Source organism: Acromyrmex echinatior, chromosome 15, assembly GCF_024713525.1.
Source record: "Acromyrmex echinatior isolate Ae372 chromosome 15, ASM2471352v2, whole genome shotgun sequence".
NCBI classification, from domain to species: Eukaryota; Metazoa; Arthropoda; class Insecta; order Hymenoptera; family Formicidae; genus Acromyrmex; species Acromyrmex echinatior.
The window spans coordinates 5324298-5343930 of record NC_141866.1 but is presented as its reverse complement, the minus strand read 5'-3'; the positions used below and the strand labels follow the sequence as shown (position 1 = coordinate 5343930).

Below are 19633 nucleotides of genomic sequence, written 5' to 3'. Positions count from 1 at the left end.
AAATTCGTCGACTCGCGAATCGGTTCGCGTCGCTACGCGAATCGGTTTCACGAAAATATAGGCGAGGCACATTGGAATTCTCTACTCAAGATCTATCTTCCGCGTCACTTTTCCATGACCGCATATTTCCTTTTCGATAGTCGGACTGCGTTTTATACATTACTTTAAATACGAAGCGCCACTACGATCTGAATGTTAAGATATTGAACTATTATATATATTCATTTAAATGAATTAATGATTAATTTCAAAAATGTTAATTGCGTGCCGATATGGTTGTCGGACTTTCAATCTGAAATATTAATAATCCCCCCAAAGTTTTCCTAAATTAATCTTGAAAAATTGTAATAAACTTTGCATTTTATATATTTGACCGCATTGATCTATGTGGAATATAGTATGTAAATATCGTTTAAAAAATTATAGGAAATTATAATGATCTACACAAAAATATTATTACACTCTAAAAAAATGTTGATATAAATACTAATAATGTTGGTATAAATACTAATATAGTATGAATTTAATACCATGGGTTTTATGTCCATACTATGATGATGTAAACATCAGAGATTTTCAGTAATGTTAAATCCGTACCCATATCTTTCACAGTGTAGGCATCAACATCCATTTTGATATACTCTCTCGTTTATTCGCGTTGAACATTTCTCGATCGATTTTCACTTATGTACTATTGTTAGAACATAACATTTCAAGCATTCTTTACAATTAAATTCCGAAGTGTTACGTTTGGACGATGTCAATATGGGACGAGAACAAGACAGCTGTATTGAGTGCTAAATGTGCGGTGGAAACACGAGTCATAATCTTTAAACTCCCGTCAGACCATTTGACTTGTCGTTCGTAAGGCGTTATGAGTTATCGATACAACATCCACTCATTAATCATGCACGCCTCGTTGCACGGAACAAGCTTCTCTTATTTCTGTAATTTATTATACGGCGTATTATGTGGAAAAGAGAGACGAACCCGTCACAGATTTATTTCTGACTTGACGAGTATATTCGTTCTATCCTTTCGAAATAGATACGCAATGTATCGTGCGTGCCGTCAGTCTTTCTTCAAGGGCTTCGTTGACGGGTCGAAACAATTCAGCACCGGCGTGATGTGAAATAATTTCCGAGAGCGAAGGGTTTCGTGAAGGGCCTCGTAGGTCAAGTATCATTACGCGTAACGATTACGCTAGCGACTCCGCTTTTATTGGCATTTCGAAAACGCGATATCTCTCTCTCTCTCTCTCTCTCTCTCTCTCTCTCTCTCTCGAGTTAACAGCTCGACTTGTTCATTGTCGCATAAGCGAGGATAAGAATCGATTAAGGAGGAGCGATTACATGTAGCTGTAGCTGACTATCGTATGAGAAAAAGAAGACAGACGCACGACCGATTTAATATCAAATCCGCCGCATTCCGCGGTAATAATACGCCGGGCAATTACTCGAAACTCGTTGATTCCTCTTTCGCACGCGGACGCCGCACGCAACGATCTTTCCGCACACATACGCGTGTGTACGTGCGTGTACGTGCACCCGGGGCGGTCCGGACCGCGCAAGGTGCGACCGTATGCATCTGCTAAAAGAGGAAAATCGCGGCTGACTTCTTCACGTGCGGAATATGCCGGAAGTCGTCGTCAGAATCCCCGGAAGAGGTCGTCGGCCGACTCCACGCGCGAAAGAGCTTTAAATTGCTCGAATGAAGACGACGCTAAATACGGCTCCTCGGCCGTCGAAGAGAACTGCGAGACGCGTCAAATATTCGTCACGCGAGCGTTTTCCATTCTTCCTTCCTCCTCGGAGTTTGTCGGGCCTCTCCGAGAAGAGTAGAAACCGGGGACGCACGAGGTGCCAGCACGTCGGGACGACAAGCCAACGTGAACGAGAATCCAGATTGCTAGCCTGATTTTTAGCCTTGTTCGAACGTGTATACGTACAGTGGCAGCTAAAAGTTTGCCGCTTGCATGAGCAACGGTTTGATATCGTCAGGGCTGGGTATGTATGTATTTGAAATATTTTTATTCGAAAAACAGTATTTATAACATAATTTCTTCATAATACAATTGTATTTTATACAATATTTTGCGTTTTCAGCGTAGCACATAAAAGTATTTTGTATTTTGTATTTCAAATACTAAAATTGACAATCAGTCTTATTATTTGAATTGAAAAATACAAAATACCTTCAATCTTTCGATTTCAAATACAAAATATGAAATATAATCATAAATACTGTGTTTAAAAGAAAGGTATTTCAAATACATTCCTAGCTCTGGATGTCGTACGGAATATATACGTCTTCTTCGTATGAAAATATATTTTTAAAACTATATATTAATTTTTTTGTATATTCTTATATATATTTTGTATAGGAATCAAACACGTGTGTAGAGTAAAATGGAGTTATTTCATCAATTTTAACTTTAAAGTGATATAAAAATTTGCAGAAAAATGCTTCCCACATTCAATTATATTTCAAACATAACTGATTTATTATTGAACATAATATAATTTGTAAGCATAAAAATTAACATACAACAAACAAAAACATAAACTGATACAAAATGTATCAAAATCAGTAAGGTTATTCTATTTGTAAAGGATCTTTAAAAAAAAAAAACGAATAGTTCAAAAAAATAATTTACGATTATCTAGATTTACGACTATCAGAGATTTTTGCATTATTACATTTTTGCAATTTGAATCATTCTAATACTCTAATGCCCAAAAGCTTCAATCACAAACAATTTCTCTTTGCAGTGACATGCTTACATTGTATTCAAACTGACTGCTTTTTAAAACTGTAAACACCTTCGTTAAATATATGTTACTTAAAAACTAAAACATATATTATTGCTGATCTGAATAGCCCAATGATGAAAAAACCTCCAACCCTATCCCTATAGTTTCTAGTTTACATATCTCTGCATTTATATTTTATATCATAGAATGAGTCACATTTGTGATTAACTCTAAGTTAATTTATGTTTATTTATGTTTATATCACCATAATAATTAATTTTAAAATACGTAATTGTCTTTCCTCTCTTTTGAACAATTTTATATTTCTAATTCATGTCACTTTTTTGCAGACTTATTTGATATAAAAAACATAATAATAGATTTTTAAATAAAATTTTAAATTATATATAATTATACATGTGTAATTGTACATAATTAGAATTTTTATTTAAAATTTTATTAAATAAATTTGTCCTTTAAAAATATTTGAAAGAAAATCGTGTGTGTGTGTGTGTGTGTGTGTGTTGTGTGTACGATCTATATTTAAATTGAAGGAATCTCAATGAAATAATTATATAACATTTAAATATGATATATCAAAATTATAATTTCTCGTCTAGACAAAATTGAAATTGGAGAGAGAAGAGTGAGAAAGAGTAAGCGTAAGACACGTAATCGAAAGAGCGATAAATCATCGCGGTCGGCACTGGACGCGTTCATGCCGTCGGTGTTTTGGTTTCGACGCCGCGGGGGAGACGACTCCCCGCGGGGGTACTCTTTATTCTTCGAGCTGAGCGCCGAGAGGTCGGCACTGCCGAATAAAGGGTAGAGGCGTTTGCGTCCCGCCGAGCGTCGTTGGTACCCGTCATTCATCGCGCTCTTTCAACAAGCGTCCGGTAACGATTACTCGCATAGTACTAATCACGGTACTAATGCGTCAAGCGCCACGCGAAAAACTACACCACGCGTAGAGACAGGTGCGTATTCGGAATAAATTTATCTTTTACTTTTAACGGCAAGTTCCTCTCCTTTAAACGATCATGCTTGTCTAACAAATTACATATAATCTAATCTAATCTCCAACTTCCTCGTGTTTATGCTCGTTTTTACTCGACGAGTCGATACTATTGTCCAATTGTTTAAGAATTCCTATAGAGCGAAAGATAGCGAGATCGTTAACAATCGTTCCGGCCAACGCGCGTTAGAACAATCGTCTGTCAACGAGGATATTACTCATTCTTCGGTAGTACTGTGTTGTATTGTACGATTGTACCTACAACGATCGACAGGAATATAATGGGCGGTCGCGCGTGTTTCACGTGCGCGAGCGCGCGATATCGATAACGTCGATACGTCGCGCTGCGCTGCGGGCTGGAAGGAAAGAGCGCAAAGTTCTGTCGACGGTTAAAATTTGTAAAATCGCGTCGCGCGCGTTTCTCGCCGCGAGCGTTTTCGGTCTCAGCGGAGCAAGATACCCCCATTGTTTCAGCGATAAAAAAAGTTAGCGGGGCTTAAATAGAATCTCGCGCAGCGAGAGAGTCGTTAATAATCGTCCTCCACTTTACTCGAGTGGTGCACGATAAAGCCTCGAGGTGTCGACCACAGATCGAGTATTGTTCATCCTTTCCCATCACTGGGCCCCGGTGAATGACGCTGCCCGGCGATGATACGTCACGATAATGGCCGGTAATTCGACGTACCATCGCCGAGGCTCGTGCGCGCCTAGGAGGAATATTGTTTCGCAGCGCGCGATGGGAGTAGAGAGAAGTCTTGGCTTTTCAATTATCGGACCTTGGAGCGATACGATGATGGCCGGCGGAAGGCACGTATAACCCGGTGCAAGCCGCTGCACGCGGCCGGTAAACCCACACGCACGGGCGTATCTACGACAAATTGCAGGTTCGATCGAGCCGCGGCTTGTACGATGCGCAACGAGTGGTACGTCGATACGGTCGATATGGTACACACAACACACAACGCGAGTGTGGATCTCGCGAGTGTTCGATATAGCATCTTGTACACGGCACTCGCGCGATCAACGACTATCCGCAAAATTTCACTAACAATCTCACGCCGATTATTGTTCGTTTAACAACGCCAGTTTCTCTCTTCTTTTCTTTCCAAGAGTGCCATTCATTTTCATTAAAACTTACTTCTTTTTTCCCTTCTTAGTTAGTGCCATTCTTATAAAAATGTTCATTTCAAGTAAAGGTTGGACCAGAAAAGAAAAAGGTTGTTTGTACCTTTCACAAGTGTCCTTCGCCAATGTCTCGTTCGCTATGTCTCCTTGTGATTCGATATATAAAATATTGTGCGAGTGGACTTCTTTTTGTATATCTCACGCGTGTTTATCAATGGCAGCGGCAAAATTCTATTATTTAAAAGGTAATATGTTGTTATATCTTTACCATCATCTTGATCTAAGTTTTCACAGCCATAATATCCAATCTGTTATACTGTCTACAATTTTAATAACCACGTGCGACAGCTTTATTCAAAATATATTCACGTGAGTTTACTTCTGCCCGAGCAGGATCTTTTCAAAGGATCTTGCGAAACGAGAAACGCGAACACGAGACTTCGATCAATAACGCAACCATCGATCGAAGATTAACTTCCGTAATGTTTTTTAAACCGATTCACTTCGCAGATACGGTGCTGTTAATCGAAGCTGGGAAAGCAGGGATGAAGGGTAATGGCGAGTATCGTGTTCCGCGACCGGTTTCGAGAAAGGCTGACTCGAGGTTCTAATACGTTGAAACGCATAAATCATCCGTAACATAGACAGACTTTGAAAAAGCAATAAATATATCGCCCTGCGTAATATCTTCTAGCCTGCAATTTCACACAATTTATGTCTCTCTGAAATATATAAGCGACGTGCCAATCCGGCTCGAGGAACCTCATCTATCGCATATTTCTCTGGATGTTTAGGATCGATTACATTTTCGAATAATGTTTTTCAGCCCGCAGCTTATTGATCAGCGTAGATTCCGTAAATGCGTGAATCCGTGACATGCGACGTTTTCTATTTCAAGATATCAGTTTTTCGAAACAATCGCTATGTTAACGACGACTTGAGATAATATTGTCTCTTCTGCTCGCTTCTCAGGAACGCGAACTGTCACAAAAACAATGCTGAATAATACTTTTGAGACTTTCATGGATACTTTCTATGCAGAAGTTATGCATTTCGCAGATTATCTCCGTGTACAAATCCATTATTACAATACATTTTCTGGATATTGCAGTTCACTTCATCATCTGATGCTGAAATATCTAAAAATTTAGCTAGATACAAATCTGATAATTTTGCTTAGACCATTAAAATATATTATATTTAAAGGAGTATTTAAATTAGTTACTAAGATATTAAAATCTTTTATACTCAGCATTGTGGCTGCGTTCAACAAAAAAAAAAACAGCTTTAACTGCAACTGTTGTAAAATTCTTTAATATTATTGATCTTGCCCTTAGTTCCCCACTGGATCTAAATATATAATTTAAAGCAATCATACAACAGAATCTTACAACAGTTGCAAATCTGCTTTTTTTGCTGGACGCAGCCATTGTCAGTAATGCTGAAGCATTCTACATAATTATTTTGATGGTTCAACAAAATTATTTTCAGCTTTGTATACTCAACTAAATTTTCGGATACTTCAGTAAAAAGTTCTTTTTTTCGCAATATTCGTGCGCAACATGTGTAAAAAAAGAAATTATCTTACGTGTCGTATCAACGTTTACTTTTCAGCAAAACTGTTTTTCCCAGACACACGTCAAATCTATGATCAATTTGATATTATAGTTGTCTGACTTAAGTACGTGTACGTGTACACATATGCTAGTTTTTCATGCGAACTCGTTGCACACACGTATACGCAAATTATAGCCGGCTGTTTTCGTATCGTTTTCTTACAGGAGAGAAGGGACGGCCGCGCACGACGTCCATGTCGATGCTTAAACGATACCAAAATCAATCGATCATATGTAATAACGGTTTGCTAAAGACGACTTTTCACAAACTGCCACCCGGCGGCCATGTTGTCTCCCCAGTTGGCACATCTGCCAGTTTTGGATCCTGGGTAGCACAGCGAGCAGAACGAGCTGTACGAGCGAGCTTTCGAAAGGGTGTTTACATGTCGTGAGTTACGATATGCTCGACGAAAATAATTCATTAGGATATCACATTGGGCGTGACAGACAGGGGTCGAGAAAAGCGGTGACTATTATCCGTGATGATCCATCCTGATCAATGATTTTCCACCAATAAAATTTTATGCAGCATTGGCATGTGGAATCATTAAGATAAATGGAATTTTTATATAAAAAAATAAATGTAGAAAATGAACAAATTTTTACACGAAAAGAATGGTTTTGTCGAAGTATCTAAAAATTAAGCTACGTACGTATTTGAAAATAATTTTGTTTTTGACCATCAAAATTATATAGACTACTTAAACATTAATAATATTGTTGCAAAAAGTTTTAACATTCTAATAACTAGCTTGAATGCTATATAATTATTTTATCCAACAAAATTATTTTCACATATGTAACTCTATCTCATATGTAGATCTATATGTAACTAAATTTTTAGATACTTTAACAAAACTGTTCTTTCCTATATTTAAACTGTATAGTTATTTTCAAATATATTTATAGATAAATTTTTAGATACTTTAGCAAAATCGTTCTTTTTGCGTATAAAACGTAATTAAAAAATAAGAAAAGAAAGAAAAAATAAAGCTTTCAGTCGTTCTTGGCAAACACCTTATAAAAGAGAGACAGAGAGAGAGAGAGAGAGAAAGATCTTTATTAACCAAATTTTGAACCGCACGTTTCTATTGAATTCTTTCTTGCAACGCCAAAAGATCTATTCTCTGGAATGTGAAGCGAAATTCGGACGCTTGTGATCGCCCTTAAGATATATATAGAAGGGCTTCGTGGCCAACGAGAAAGACCGTGTGCATCGCATGTTTCGCAAGAGATGTTGCGGTCGTTTAAGGAAATATTCCCCTCCTCTCTCTCTCTCTCTCTCTCTCTTTCTCTTTCTTCTTCTGTGGTCTCTCCCTTTCTCTCTCTATCTTTTACTCTCAAATAGTACAAATTAGGACGACATCCTCGTATGGCATCCGGTGCTTCAGGTAAATCCTCTTAGGTCACGTAAAAAGCCTCGCGCACCTCCCTCCACAACCCCTCATCCGGCGTGACGGAGGACGCAGTTTTCTGCACAACGAACATTGCACTCTGCAGCGGCCGTTCGCAGTCCATTGTTGCTCTTGAAAATGTCAACGGGACGTCGCTTAAAAGGACACCTTTACCAGACGAATCGGATTATCGGATTACCGATGTGGAAGTAGGAGAGCCCTCGAGAGGGTACTCGAGAGCACGGTGCGGACGATGTCGTGCAAAATATTGACAGGTGTCAACTACATTCGCCATTGGCGGACACGAGCAGAGTCGCATATAAAAGTGCTCGAGAACGTTAGTTCTGTCATAAGAACGACATATATGCGAGTTCTCTTCCGATTTTGTCTCACTCTCGTGTCACGATCCTCAGCGGTATAATAGGTATTATAATAGGTCATCATAATAGGTACACATAATAGGTCATCTACTTCAGAAAATATAATTTAAGTGAAGATTTTGTAATCATTTTCTGTATACATGTATGCATATATATATATATATATATATATATATGTATGTATGTATGTATGTATATGTATATGTATATGTATATGTATATGTATGCACATGTGTGCGTCAGTATTACAAGTTTGTATTCTCGAACGGAATTTTTAAAATGTGAGATTACGGAGAGAAAGAGAAAGAGAGAAAGGAGACGGAAGTAGCATAGTCCATTGGAAACAAAGATATTGTGTCAACGAAGAGAGCGACGGGGCGCGGCGGAGTCGTTCGTGAATTAGTAACTCCGGTTCCAGGGATATTCCAGGCTTCGTCGGTCGAAGTATTAATTTATTAATGACGCACCGGAATCGATCGCTAGAAAGACAATGCTGCTGCATCGCGCTGAGTCGTTCATAGCGTGACACGTTTGCTGGTTTCCCTCGGATTCACGTCTTTTCAATATAGCGTGCCGACATATAACTTTACCAAGAAAATTCTCTCCAAGTTTTGTAGGTAGTTTCATGTATAGCTTCAACGTGACGAAGGTTCAGCGTGTGCCGTTTTGCGTGTGTCACGTTTATTATGCATGACATTGGAGCAGTAAGAAAGTAACATATCTTTATACTCCTAAACACATACATTATGTATCGTTCTCCTCTTCCCCTTTCTCAGATAAATATCATAGCTATATAGATTTATTTGATGATTTTTTTTCCGATCGTGAAAATTTAATTACATAACAATATAAAAATTTTACCGTCGATAGTAAAGAATGTATTGCAACGAGAAAAAAGTTGAAAGTTTACGATCGAAACGTCGCGCGTCGAAACTAGGGTTGTTGACATTCCTGTTGTTCTTATCCAATCGACCCCGAGGAAAAAGAGGGAGAACGTGCGTATGCGTGTAAACGATGAGTTAACGTCGCACGACAACGCGATGAGGTTCGCTTCTATTCCTCTCGTCGCGTTAAGTCGAGCGTATTAATCGACGCGTAACGCAGAGGTCGCGTCCCATTCACCATCGAGGTGCGCCATCGAGGAGTTTCACGGCCCTTTAAGGATAATCTCCATTGACGACATGAGAGAAAGACAGGGTGAAGAGAAAGAAACAAAGAGACAAGACCCTTACGGAGGAGAGTAGATACTATTGGCGAGATCGGGTGGCGAAAGGAAGTAGGCATCGCGTTTCCATCCCACGCATCCTGTCAAGTGGATTCCTTCGGCGCACAAAGGAGATCGGACAAATAATTGGCTCCTCGGATACACACAGGTAGAGCAGTTCTTTTGAGTCCTGAGAACCTTGCGCAAGGACCATTGTGCGAGGGACACTCGATACATTCGGATCGAGTGGCTCGACACTGGCAAAGGAACGTGGCCGTAGTTTGGAAAACGGGACATCTCCGATTTAGATGAAACCTGGTATACAATTTTTCCTCTCGATAGAAGCTGGACAAATTCTAAAAGGATTCTCGCGCGATAGGAAACCATTACCTTCCAGCAAAAAATTGATTGTGAATGCTTTTCTAATACTCGATACATATTTTTGTATATGCAGTATGAAAACCTGTTCGATTCCCTGAAATGAATTTATTCGAATTCTGCGTTGTAATTTCCTTCATTCGGAATTTACGGTTATTCACTAAGCACGAGTTGTAGAACGATCTGGATCGTCGATGCCGTCTATGAATAATCTCGTAGCGATGCAAAAAACGGGCCGCTTGCAAAAAAGATTCGAACGATGACGCGATGGCAAACTATGAGAATCACGCGAAAACAGGTTCGCCGTTATGGAGACGGGGGAAGCGCGGATACCGAGAAACAAATAGCGAATCAAGGATGGTGGAGGACCGTGCGAGGTAACGAGAGGTCGCAAAAAACCAGACCGGAAGTTGGATCGGTCCGAAGGACGATTTCGAGCGCCCGCGCAATGTCCATCGACGGATATGCAACTTTTCGCCGACATTAATACTCGACGCGGCACACAGGAAACTTTTCTGCCTGACTTAATTAATACTCGCGCTCGCGCGCACGCCTTCCTTTTTGACGGCAGGGATTTAATTACTTTTTTACGTCGACTCGTAAATCATCTTGCAGGGCCCGCACGACGACCGCCGTCGTCCTTCCTGCCGAGTCATAAAATAAAGAGCTTCGAGCAACGAGCGGGGCACATGTTGTCCGACCACGGTCGCGAAAGCTGAAGGATACTTTGAGTTTATCATCGTCAGATTATCTCCGATATTTCGCATCTGATCCGTAACGCAACTTGCAGCGTGTCGCTCCGTTACACGCCGAAAGGCGACCTCACAAATTCCATACGGGTACTCATATATATATTTTTCAGCACGATAAAGATAAATCGCTTTATCTTTATTTAAGATCTAATATTGATTGATAATGATCATCGAAAAAAAGATTACTGATATTTAACGTACGTATAAAAAGTTACGGCTATTTGTTTCTCCGCGTAGGCGGTTCCTTGAATTTATAAAGAATCGTTTAATCTCCGTCGTTTGATTTTCGATCAAGATCTTAGCATACATTGCAAAACTCTTGCAATCGCGCGATATGACGTTGCGTAATACTAAGTTTTACTCCTTTCTCAACGTTGACACATTCAACATTGATCACTTAGACTTCATAAAACACGTTAAAGGTTACCGCGCTCGTATCAACCATTTGCTAATTTACAATTTATGCAAGTAGTTGATATTTCAATGCGTTTCTGTTTTTGCCTTTCCTTAACTTGTAGTCTTAATCATTAAATAATGTAAGAATTTATTACGTAATAATAATGAATGAAACGTCGTCCGTCGCATGTCTTCTTTTATTCATATTGATGTTACTGGTGTCGACATTATTAAAAATAATTGCACAAATAAATTTTATTCAATCGCTCAATTATTTGATAAAAAGTTTGAAAGCTGATGTATTAATGATATATTAATGATTAATGCAAATTATTTTATAACGTAATACATCATAATATTTCGATTACGATTTGTTCTCTTATCTTGATTATTGAACTGATATATTGTATAAATAAATGATATGGTTTGCAGAATATTGATTGCTATATTCGTTCTAACGTTCCAGATGTATCATGAATAACTAAATACCTGTTATGCTACAGATAATAATCAACCTTCTCATTTATCACTCCTGCACGTTGGAATAAAAACCTTACAACATATGATTATATATTAAATAAAGCATAATTTTTTGTATATAGATAATCGAATCTTATTGTAGCAATTATAAATAATAATAAAGTAATTTGTTGCTAATGTCTAGTTGCGCAGCATCCACGTAAATTACATGGAATGTTTATCAACTTTAACTATTTAATTTGCCGTTTTTAACTTCAAATATAATTCGCATAGAACGTTTTTCCTTCGTATTCGAAGACAAAGTCTACCAGCAAATTGACGTCGGAGATCAAAGATGACGCCTGAGATGATCACAGCAGTGTCGGCGACCAAAGTAGTTGTCAAAGTACACCTTTGAGGAAATCTCTGTGATCTTATCGGAGGTGTGAAGGATTTGACGGTAGCAGCTAATCTTTTTGGCATCATGTTCTACCTGCTGGGGTAAAGATCTCAGTCCGGGATTAACGTCCCAATGAAACTCGAGAACTCGCTTTTGCTCCGAAGAGATCGTGTAGATCTAACTCGACCGAGAAATTAACCCGTCGCGACGGGGGTTCCTTTCACTAATGTCAAAGATCTTTTTCCACGAGTCACGATGATGATAGATACAAATTTGCAACGTCACATGTCAAGACACGTCGCAGCAGCGGATTTCGATGGAAAATCGAGCGATCGGGTGATACGATAATATAACCCACACAACGTTGTAAGAAAGGAAAAGAGAGGAGGAAAGACTTTAGACGGAGACTCACCACGTGCCCGTGCACCGGCGACTTCGCGATAGACTGTAGCTGGGGGTAGAGTTGACCAGCCGCCGCCGGCGTCATATCGGTCAGCATCTCGACGCCGACCCGGAGTTGTCGCAGTTGGTGATCCGCGCGTTGGTTTGATTCGCGCACCGCGGAATTAAAGTCACACCAGACAGTAAGAAAGTCCCTCTCACGCCTCCGAGTCGTTTGTTCTGTCCAGCTGCTTACGTTTACGCACTGCACTCGAGATCACGGGATCAAACGACGATGCGGATGCGTCTCAGACTCACGTATCGGACGCGTTCCGATGTCGTCCTCGCGACTGATCGTCGCTCGGATAAAAAAAAAGGCTCTCCGTGGAAAAGGCCGGGATTACCGTGGTTCCCGTTCTTCGCCCCGTGACAGACTGCCGACTGTCCGAACGACTTGGTCTCAACCAGACGCGGGGATATTAGGTGGTAGGGAAACATCCAGGACTCAACGGCCCCCGGGCAAAAAAGGGGTCGGGTCCGCGAGGCGGGGCCCCACCAGAATCCGTCACCGCCCATCACCGCCTATGTGCTCTGCCTGGTTTCCTCGACTTCGTTCACCTCCTCTCCCGCGACCCGTGAGCTTCTCCCCCACTTCCATAGCCAACTCACAGGGCACCCTCGTCGTCGTATGTTGTCTCGGTCCCACCTCTCCGCTTCTTCAACTTCTCTGTCGCGCTCACCATCCCTTCCGCGGCTTCCCCCCCCCCCCTCCCCGATAATTCAGCCGTGAAATGCGCGCGCAGCTCGTGCTCGCTGGAAGGAGGCACGCGCGGCGACTTTGGTGGTGCCCTCTCGACGTATAGAAGCGAGAAGAGCCTCTCGCTTCGACCCCTTCCTTCCTCCTCGCTTGCTCTCTCGCTTCTCCTTTTACCGCTTTACGTGACTCCGAGTCGTATCGTTTCGCGAGCTCGCGAGCTCGTAGTTTGACATAACGGTATACTACGCGCCCCGTCGTTATTTAAATGCCGATACGCGCGACGGAGGATCGGAGGATGTAGCGTCAAGTCTACCCAATCTTCGTCTAGCCCAAGATATACGCGACGATTGAAATCGAGGGTAATCGATTAATCAGGTCTTCTCCGCGTTTAGTATTCGCTCGTGTGCGTGTCTCGAATTAAGAAGTAAAGGGGATGAACGAAGATATCTGGATATATTAGCTCTTCTTGGGGATAGAGATACATTAGATCCGCCACGCAATAGCGATTGTTTGATGATTTATAGTTTCTTAATCGCTTTTTAAATTTTCCAGTCTATTTGTTCAGAAATTATCATTCAGGATTATTCTTAATGCGTTGCGCATTCAGGAAATTACATGCAAATTATTTTGTACCATTCTCTTTCCTACAATCGTGCTCTTAATGGACATTAAGTCGCTGATGCAATTAAGTAAAATATAAGATTGAATTTTCTAGCTTGAGATAACATTTTTTGTCAACTGCGATAGTATCCCTTACGGTTACATAATTCTATATAATTTGCATATAGTCTTATGTATTCCGTCCTGTTTAAATTGTACATGATTTTATATATTTTCATATAATCTTTATATATACTTCGAATAGAATTTTATACATGTATTTGTGGGAACATAAATGTATATTATTTATCGAATTATATTATAGTCCGTTGTTGTTGCGGTATCATCTCGGGTATCATCGAATTGAAATATGATATTTTAATACTTATATCTATTTATGCTTCTGGAAAAATTAATAAGATCAAATATATTATGACCTATTTTTTCGCATAATATGATAAATTTATGGCACTTGATATATCACTCGTTCCGTGTGCATTCACGCGTTAACTTGTTACGACATAATTTTACAAATGGGTTTCAAACTCGCGTAATTTCTCTCTCCACATTACAACAGCTATGTGCAGCAGGGAAATCGATACTAATATTTGATCTACGATAACAGTCAACTATAATGTCATTAATAACAATATTGAGTATAGTTGGTAAATAACTTTAAATTAATTACCATATCGCAGATTGCGTTAAAAAAATATATCAATATTTGTATATTACGTATCGGGTCATTAAAATGAAAAAGTAAATATATAAAGTCTATTAGCAAGAATGAATTAATGAATACATTTGCAGATAAAATGTAACTATATTTAATAACTGATTGAATTAAACGTCATCATATATTTTTCTCGTCACGAATCAAGATTTAAGAACTTTCTCGCAGTAACGTCCATCTCGACACCTGCTTAATCGTACCTCTATGTTGAACGTCAATTATTACATGCAAAAAAGAAGATACGAGCTCATAATTTACTCGTGCTTTTTTAGTTTTACGAAACAAGCTGCGTGCATGACGTAGATAGGCGATTCGAGAACGGCGTCTGTTAAAATCGCAAATATCAAAGTTGTGCAGGGAGAACCTTGTGAACACGCGCAAGAAGCTAATGTGACTTTAATCGTGCGGTTTGAATTTCAAATGTTATCGGCTCCGTCTTATAAAACGGAACATATTCGAAGAAGTATATTTTCAGTGGCGTATTCAGTTGCGAACGGAACATTTTTATAATTTTTGAAGAAACAAGAGATAAATTGCTGCGGGGACTTCATAAATATATAGAAAAGTTGGAGACTAACATTTTCGTAAGATCTGGTTAAGAAAAATAAAAGCTGAGCACATCTTGCGTCAACGATTCGAGAATTAAGACGAGAGTTGTCATTAGGCTACCGCAAATTTTTTTCGTCACATGGCGAATGATACGAGTCGCTTTTATAGCGGTTTGTGTCGTGGCTGTGATTAAACCATGCCTATAAAACCGCATCGCGAGAGGTAGCCAACCGGTTGCTAAGAATTTCATAATTGGCGTAATTTCGAGAGCCGGATTTCTCTTAAAATTTAACGCAACGAATCAAATGTACAAAACGACAATTTAATTTTACTACTAAAAAACGATTCGCCGAGTTTGTTTATGTGAATTACGAAATTTAAATTTCCTCAATATTATTTTTTAAGTAGCTATGCAGTTTTAGGGCACACCGCAGTTTTTCTCCGCTGCATAGAAGTGAGTTTGTGCTTTATCTTCCTACGCCAATGGTCAGTGAAGACGCGAGCGACGGGTCGAGGTCGCATTAGGATCTAATTTTCCATAATGGAAGAAGTCCGTGGCGTGGTACGGCGCCACTACGGCGAGGCGACCGGCTAATCGTGGTCCATTCATAACCATTCTCGACCAGCCGGGCGCGCGAGCGATCGCCTTGGTCGCAATCGAGATTGGCCCGGGTAATTTAGACGCAATATCTCATGGAGTTCGGTGACAAGGTGGTCACAAAATCTGTTCAAAGAGAATACCGTCAAGTTTGATGATGTATTATGTGACTCGATGTATTTTCGTCGAATACCTCGTAAAGCTAAAATCACGAAGCAATTTTTGATCCTACCAACGAGATATTTGACGCCCGATAAAACAGAAATACGTATACAATAGTTTCTATTGTACTTTCTTCATGAAAAGAACGATTTGCTGGATACATATAGATCTGTGAAAATAATCTTGTCGGATCATTAAAATAATTGTATTGGAAACTGAAAAATAATGAGCAATGCTATACAAATTTTGATATTCTAGCAATCAGTTTAAGTTTCCGACAGAAATTATTTTAATGGTCTAATATAATTATTTCCAAATCTATACGTAGCAAAATTTTAGGTCTTTCAACAAAATCGTTTCTTCCATGCTCTAATTAAAATATATTCGATTTGTTTTTTTTTTTCTTTCTAAATCGCAAATAACGCAAGTTTGTCTGATCTGATATAATTCATCACTGCGCAGTTCTGTCTAATTTTTTCACGAATCTCGATGTATTTTTTGTTAGAGTAACCATCTACGATCATCGTGATTTCGTATCATCGTATCGCCCAGATAGTATTTACATTATGATACTCGCGAGATAGAGTAATCCGAGTAATCGATAGATGAACGACGTAAAGGTGAGAAAGGAATAGGTTCGCGGAACGAGGGGACGTCATCGGTCGCCACCCGCTACGAATCCTGACGGCGATTATGCGTACATCGCGTGCCACCGACGCACAAAAGGTGCGACCCGCCCACGCCCTTGCGTATCGCGGAGTAGGACGGCGATGGGTGCGGGGGGCAGGGGGGGGGTGCGAAAAGGGATGTTTTACAATGAACGGAACCAAAGACGGGCGTTAACGCTCGCGGCAAGGACAAATGGCGTTGTGCCGCGCGCGTGAAAGTAGCTAGTAACTATCGAGTTTCCTCGTTTTCAGATTCCCGCACGAGAGCGTTTCTCTAGATTTATTGCGTTCGCACGCGTAAATGTGAACCCTCCCTTACCTCCTTCCCTTGGACCATAAAGATGAATCGTGCGATACTTTGCGTCCCGATACTTTTCGAGAATGGACAGCGTTTAATTCGACACTAATGTATGGATATTCGGTGTCGTTGAAAAATGATTAGCGTCAATTGACTACCGATCGTGACCGATTGTTCTCGATGGCGCAATAGATCGACGCAGCCGACATCCGATTTCTCGATGATGGATCGTTGATTGGCAGAGACGGGCCATGGGGTTGAAAGGGAAATGGGGGGAAGGGGCCTTACGGGCCTCACGGGGGCGGATAATGACAGAGCGGTCTCGCGTAGCGAGGATGGTCCGCGTTGGGACCAGCTCGGCTCTTACCTCTCACACGGCCATGTGGCCATCGAGAGATGCTGATGGACTAATAATTACCAAGGAACCAGCTCCGTGCGTAGCGGCTGGCAGCATCGAAAATGAAGATTCACCTTACCAAGTTGAAGCCAGATCTTGTCTACTATCTGCTAACAGCGTTATAGGTATATAAGCCTTTGCCGAAACCAGACCGAAGGACGCAGACGCAAGACGATCGTTCATTGATGTGCCGACATCCGCTGTGGCGTTTCGTGATGCTTCTACAAATCTGCCGAGGAATGTTCTACATTTCCAAATTTCAAATTGCTCTCACGGTAAAGGAACCATCACATGGAAATTAATCTCGGAAAATGATCATCACAATAATAGATTCTATGATCCGTCTACACAAATGTTCAATAACGAATACACGCAACTATATATCGCAGAATCACGGGGAAAATACGCTTTTAAGACCGAGTGGCGTATCTCGCCGCGAAACAGAACATGGAGAAACTCGTCCGGGACTGATTTACGGACTCGCTGCCGTGGCCAATGCTGGGGCGTAAGTCGAGATTCTGTCTACATCGTGCTTCGGGATAGAGAGACGCCCGATCGCCCGCCTGTATCTCCGTCCGCTGACCAGATTTATGGGGTGTTCCACGGGGAGGAGAGGAGACAACCCCCCATAATTCACGCGTCGCTCCTTTTCGCCGACCGCGAACGTTGGAGGAGCGACGCAAATAAGGCGCACCCCATTTCATGAGGGAATCGATCGAAATAAATATCTTTCCTCGATTTATCCAGCTGCCCTCGATACTATTGCCTTCCTCTGCTCGTATTCCGAGTATATTAGATGTAGATAAAAGATGGAATGAAGAGGGATAATAACGTTGAACAAGTTATTGGATGCTGCGGCTATATCGATCTGTATAAATTTAACCCGTATAGTATGAAAAAAAAAGAGATAAGACTTGAAGCGACTTATTGTTAGTCTGCCTAGCTAACCTGAGTACGCTCGATCGAATTAGTTAACAGATTCCCGTTCAGATTTTGTAGTCACATTCAGTCATATAACAGATATGAGGAAATATATTTAGAACACTATGATTATATAATTAAAATACTCTCAACATTAAGGACGTATGTATAATACCTGACTTTTTAATCTTTGCATAAACAGCTACTATGCATTTTTGCATGCATAATTAAAGTAAATTAAGTGTGACATTTAAATATGGGTAATTCGCGAGAACGTAGTACGAGAGAAGAAAATTATAATTCTTTAATAACCGGTAAATGGAATAAGATAATATAGATAAGTTATCGGCGAGAATATTATTTCATAAAAGATTTTTGCATTATATATAACGCAATGTAGACGCAGATACTTAAACGGTAGTCACGGTAAGGGGTTGGTTGACGCACGTGTCGCTATAATTATATATCGATAATGTTGGTGATAATAATTAATTAAGAAAAGAGTAAAAGGTTTGTAATGATATCCCGCAATGCACCTTGACAATTTGACGCGACGCTCGAAAAACTTTTAATTAAATCTAACTATATTAATATAATTAATACGGCGTTGCGCAGATTTAATGATTTCTATGTAACAGATATATCGCTATGAATAGCAATCATCGATCGATATAAAACGTCCAAAAGTAAAAATATTCGTTGCGCAATGTAATTTATTACACGAGCCGTGAATAAGTGTTGCGTTTTACGACATAAAATTTTTGCTCCTAATAGGTAACGCTCTACCTGATCCATATTTCTAACGATCAGCACGTTTCGTCGGATACTGTGTCAGAAAACGAGAACAAGATGATCGCCGCGAGCGAAATGTCACGATTTAAACGCGTTTTAAACGCGTCTCGTCTTTAAACGTCGCGATCCTTTGTCTCTCTCTCTCTCTCTCTCTCTCTCTCTCTCTCTCTCGGCGCGCGTGTCGGGAATACGTATATAGAGGAAATGTGGAGTAGTGGTTGATGCGCGAAAGTTTGGCGCGAAAGGGGGAAACAATTAGCTTGGCCAAGGACCCGCGCCGACAAATTCGCGCGCATGTTCGTTGGAAGTTGAGATCGCGAAATGACGTGCAAACTGAGGGACGCCCTCGTCCGCCCCCCGGCAATACGGTAATCACTATAATTACGTATCGAGCCCTTATATTAATATCCCCCAGCTACATCTCTCTTTTCATCTTCCTTTACCTTTCTCCTCGATTCTACGATGATTCCTCGTTCGTCGCCTTGGCCGCGTGAAAGCAGACTTTTTTCGCAACCTTTCGCGCAAGTCGATCGACCGCGATTTATTATTGGCACGCCACACGTTTCTTCGGATCGTTAACGATGAGTGTTTTTAAGTAAACGAAATACTCCATCAACTTCCTTTCCCGTGGGGGTCAGCTTGTGATTGAAATTTATTCGTGATTTTTATAAAATTTTTGAATTACATTAGCATGGCAACTTGCGATTAAATTAAGAGCGTTATTGGAACGGTAATTGACGCAGCTGATATTCCTAACGAAAGCAAACTGGTATCCATATTTCCATCCTCAACAAATTCAATCGAGAGATCCAATTGGCAATCGGACGAATTGAATTTTCCGTCAATGAATTGATCGAAAATGGCTGGTTGTGGCGACCTGATGATCCCGTATCGAACCCTCTGCG

At 40.4% G+C, this 19633-nt stretch overlaps 1 protein-coding gene across 2 annotated transcripts in view; it reads right to left on the bottom strand.

Annotated features, from left to right (window-relative positions):
- Positions 1 to 19633, bottom strand: part of Sp1 (transcription factor Sp8) — a 91125-nt gene that overhangs the window by 20857 nt on the left and 50635 nt on the right. Inside the window, exon 1 of one of the 2 annotated variants that reach the window (XM_011065348.2) lies at positions 12285 to 12851. The exons of the other annotated variant lie outside the window; for it this stretch is intronic. Coding sequence (XP_011063650.2) covers positions 12285 to 12371 — 87 coding nt within the window. The 5' untranslated portion in view covers positions 12372 to 12851. Of the gene's footprint in view, positions 1 to 12284; positions 12852 to 19633 lie in introns of those variants that run through there. 2 annotated transcript variants of the gene reach the window in all.